This window comes from Solanum pennellii, chromosome 4 (genome assembly GCF_001406875.1).
Source record: "Solanum pennellii chromosome 4, SPENNV200".
In the NCBI taxonomy this organism is placed as follows: domain Eukaryota; kingdom Viridiplantae; phylum Streptophyta; class Magnoliopsida; order Solanales; family Solanaceae; genus Solanum; species Solanum pennellii.
This window is the reverse complement of record NC_028640.1, coordinates 6,610,994-6,615,584: the sequence shown is the minus strand read 5'-3', so window position 1 is coordinate 6,615,584 and position 4,591 is coordinate 6,610,994. Positions and strand designations below refer to the sequence as shown.

The window sequence follows — 4,591 nt, the reverse complement described above, 5'->3', positions numbered from 1 at the left end:
ACATAAATGGTAAATATTTTTTCAATATAGCATATTTATGTGATTTACCCATATTTGGTGTTTGAATCGACTTATTTTTATGACTTATAACTTTTAAGCGCTTTTTTAATTTTGAAACTATTTGATAACTCAAAAAATGGTTTGAGCACTTACTTTAGGCTGAAAAAGTAAACAAAAAGAACCGAAAACTAAAAGTTAGAATGTTCGTAACTTAGGACTTTTAGCTTTTAACTTAAAAGTCATTTTAAAAAAGTCAATTCGAACACCCCTATACACTTTATAGAAAAGAAATAACCTAACATTTTTCATATAAGCTAGAATTTGAATATTCCATTGATCACTAAACAACACACGAAAGAGGGACCCTCTAAATACTCTCAAGAATTTTTCCAAGAATTTTTCTAAGATTCTTTATGAGTAATACCTAAGAGAGTTTGGATCATGCAAACTCTACATTGTATATATAAGATCAAAATTACTTTTTAGCACTTATAGGAAACATTGAATCCCCTTAGCTTCTTCATGTATTTACTTTTTTGTACTTCAAATTTCCTTGGTAAAAATCCCAACTCCGTCACTTAAGAAAAGGTGGCACACAAATCACAATGGACATACCACTAGCTAGCTTACTAGAGAAAGAACCCACAAACTTACCCATCGTAATCTCACAAGAGGAGTCTAAAAATTGTAGGATGTATGTAAATCCTACCCCTACCTTTATGGGGCAGAGAGACTATTTTCGATAGACTCTCAGCTCAAAAGAATTGAAGCAAAGGGAAGTAGTAATCAGGAAAAAAATAAACCATTCTCCATCCCAGATCATCAACTCATGCTGCTGCACTTGAATACAATGACATGATCTGACCATGCTACATTTTAATGTGTTAAAGGTAAAATGTGATCATATTACTGTACAGGGCGAAAGAACCATTACATATAGGAAATCACCGGAAGAAATCATTGAGGCCATCGACAACACTGAACGAAAATGTCGATCTCTCAGAAAAAGTAGACCCTCTTCGAACTGGGAAAAAATGATGAGGGGAACAATGCTATTGGATGTGGTAAGGAGGATTCACGAGCTTGCTGCTAAATGATTGAATATCGATTCAAGTGTTGATTGGCTGACGTTGTACTCTGCTATCCCGAGCTGGTTTCTGTTGATTTTAAAAGTTTGCAACTTGATCAGCATTGAGAACATAAGAATGCACCTCGTAAAAGAACCAAGTATGAAGGAAAGCGTACCTGTTCCTCTCTATGTACCCGAAAACATCAGCGAGTGATAGACCTTCTCCACAAGGGAGCTGAAACAATTTTAAGAACTCATCAGTTGCTGAAGACGAAGTCCACATGTTAAAAGTTATAAAATATTATGCTGAGGGGTGTCATTGGAAGATTACATTGTTTGGCTAGGTTAAATACTATAGGTTGATTTCCCTGATGTCTACTTTTTTATATTTTGATACCCCTCAATAAAATTTCTGGCTCTGCCACTGGTTGTCTACACGCTCTTGGTTAGAAAAGAACGGTTTTTGTATGGATGGTGAAAAGTATCATGTTATATATCAACCTAACGAGGTGTTACGGATAAAAAGAGCTCCGTCATGTTCAAAAGGCAATTACCTGATACTTGACACTCAATCCATTGCAACCTTGAAATGTGGCTTCAGGAAATGAAGACTGAATGAATGAATGGATTTTGGTGAACTTCTCCTTAGCCAACCACCACTCACAGAATATCGGCAACGGAAGTCCACCTGACATAATTCGTAGAAGAGACAGGCAAGAAAATAATAAATTATTACTTACATAAGATGCACTTATCTGTGAATTGGAGACAACTGAAGGAAATAGGTTGACGTACCATCACGAGCCAACTGCTCTGACAACTGGTCACCAAAAATCTTACAAGAGTCTTCAGTTGCAGATACTAATGCTCTCACTCTTTCTTCATTGCCAAACCACTGTCCAACAGCCATGATCATTTCCTTTGATAAGCTTATTTCTGCCGCCGATGCGTCTCCTGAGACTACAGAGTTACTACCTCCAATGCAAACTTCAATGTCATTTAGTATACTCCTAGAGTGAGGACGAATATCGAATAGCTTTTCTTGAATTATTAAGCAGAGATTTTCCAGATCCATAGAGCTGACTTCAACTGGTTTAACCTGAAGATATATACAGAAAGAATCTACAGTTACATATAATGATGTTAAAAATGAGTGCTGAAAAACAACGGTCACAAGTACCTCTAGTTCAAGATGATTTCCGAAGCGAGTTTTCAAGTGCTGAGAACTACCAAGACACCTCAACCTGCCTCCAACCTTGGGATGCATAAGGAATAAGAGGGAAAAAAATCATGGAATTAGGCCTTCGGAACATGGATATATGTAGATAATGTAAGAACACTGATTAGATACCATTATCCCAATCCTTGTGCACAGAGCTTGAGCCTCATTCATGCTGTGAGTAGTTAAGATTACTGCTGTCTTTCCTCGTCTAGTTGACAAACGAGATATAACTTCCCACATGAAACGTTTGGCAATAGGATCCATACCTGGAAAAATTGACAAAATAAATCAAGATTTTGTAATAGAAGCACCTATTAGAGTAGAAGGTTAGATAGGTAGCAGTGTGTTGAGTGTGTCGGCTTGCTGGTAGTTTACATAAGTAGTCGTAGTATTGCTCCTTTAGTTTCTTGTCCTGCAATTTCTGTTACTATTTGTTGTTCCTCATACCTCAATTATCAAGTGGTATTTTTTTGTAGTTTATGGGATATGTAATCATCTGTTGACTGATAGAATTTCGGGTATATTATATATATATATATATATAGAGAGAGAGAGAGAGAAAGAGAGAGAGTGATAGATATATACCTACACACTCACACACACATACATAGCCCGCATAGGGGATGCTTGATAAGAGGTTTATAATTGAAATCATCATTCAATTGAAAGAATCTTCCTCAGTATGTGATTAAAAGCATCTTTAATTGTGTAAACATAAGTAAATGTGCGAACATTGCAAATGTATCTGTATTGCGGTAAATTGACAGTAATTAGTAATGCAAAGATATGACTCCCTCAATTTATGTGACACTCTTTCCTTTTTACTCAGTCACAGAAGTAATGACATCCTTCTATATTTAGTAACAATTTAACTTTAGAATACCTTTTTTACTTTTAATGTGATGATTTATAGCCACATCTATATATGACTTATCTTAGACCACAAGTTTAAAAAATCATTTCTTTATTTCTTAAACTCTATGCTTTGTCAAACGCATTCACATGTATAGGGACGAAAAGTATTAAGTTTGATTTGGAGTCTGAGCATGAATGAGATCCAAAAAATGAAAAAAAAATATACAAACATAAGTATAGCAATTTAGAGGTAATTAATGACCTGTGGATGGCTCATCAAGAATGACGATAGGAGGATCTCCAATCATTGCGATTGCAACTGATAACTTGCGCTTGTTTCCTCCGCTCAAGGCAAAAGATGGTTTATTTGCATGCTTCATCAGGTCAAAATCGAGCAACTTTTGCATAACAACCTGTCAAGATCAACAAGAGTTAAAAACCATTTGATGGTCAACAAAGACAACTTCAGCTAACAGACGTAAGAAGATATTCACGCTCTAATTCAAGTACTAAATTCATGGCAGATTACTTTTTGACTAATTTGCAGTAATGAAAGTTTAGCTAAATTATGATAGCATCAAATTAGAGTACACTTTTGGACATTTGAAATCAAGAGCGACGTACATCTTCTAGATCATACTCTGGTACTCCTTTAATTCTTGCATAGAGCTCAAGATGTTCTTGGACAGTTAGAAATTCTAGTAAAGCATCAAACTGAGGACAATATCCAACCTGCATGCAGAAGGCATAGAAAGTTTATTAGCTATAGATCTAATATTTTATTTTGAGAATATCCTAGATTTAGCTATGTTAGTTTTTTTCTTTCAATTCATCTTTTTGATAACTAATCTTCGACAGCAAAATGGAACTGACTTCATTATACAAGAAAAACAATACGCACATGTCTACGAGCAACCTTGGGATCTGAACGTATATCTTTACCAAAAATGAATGCCGTTCCATCACTAGGGTATTCTTCTCCTGCAATAGTAAAATTTAAGTGAATATTTGGACCCAAAGTTGGTTTATTGTTTAAAAAGAAATGAAAAAAATTAGAAGCACAGAAGGATGTAAGCACAATACTTGCCGGAAGGAACAAATAAGTAGTTTAAATCACAGATATAACTAGTTAGAAGAAATATCCTTCCTGTTTTTTGTTTTATAAAAACATGAAATGTTTAAAAAGAGCATAATTAAAGTACCTAAGGAACTTTAAAAAATTTAAACCAACCAATTACAAAGAGAAACAGATTTGTCAACAGCCAGGCTGTTTTCCGGAAATTGATGATATTAATATAAAGTGGTTTTGCAGAGTGTAGGCTTTCTCTATTATCACAAACATGCATATACTCACAGCTGGACGCAAGACTACTTCACGGAATAAATTTTGTAAGAGAGACGACAGTCCAAAATAATTGGTGGTCTCTTCAGGAGGGGGGGGGGGG

The 4,591-nt window shown here is 35.2% G+C and overlaps 1 protein-coding gene across 1 annotated transcript in view; it reads right to left on the bottom strand.

The window, feature by feature from the left end:
• Nucleotides 1-764: 764 nt before the first annotated feature.
• Nucleotides 765-4,591, bottom strand: part of LOC107017742 (ABC transporter A family member 1) — a 26,871-nt gene continuing 23,044 nt past the window's right edge. Inside the window, exons 32-40 of the mRNA XM_015217989.2 lie at nucleotides 4,048-4,127; nucleotides 3,771-3,878; nucleotides 3,409-3,559; nucleotides 2,421-2,557; nucleotides 2,250-2,324; nucleotides 1,865-2,168; nucleotides 1,624-1,757; nucleotides 1,246-1,304; nucleotides 765-1,157 (exon numbers count right to left, since the gene is read on the bottom strand). Coding sequence (XP_015073475.1) covers nucleotides 1,076-1,157; nucleotides 1,246-1,304; nucleotides 1,624-1,757; nucleotides 1,865-2,168; nucleotides 2,250-2,324; nucleotides 2,421-2,557; nucleotides 3,409-3,559; nucleotides 3,771-3,878; nucleotides 4,048-4,127 — 1,130 coding nt within the window. The 3' untranslated portion in view covers nucleotides 765-1,075. The remainder of the gene's footprint in view (nucleotides 1,158-1,245; nucleotides 1,305-1,623; nucleotides 1,758-1,864; nucleotides 2,169-2,249; nucleotides 2,325-2,420; nucleotides 2,558-3,408; nucleotides 3,560-3,770; nucleotides 3,879-4,047; nucleotides 4,128-4,591) is intronic.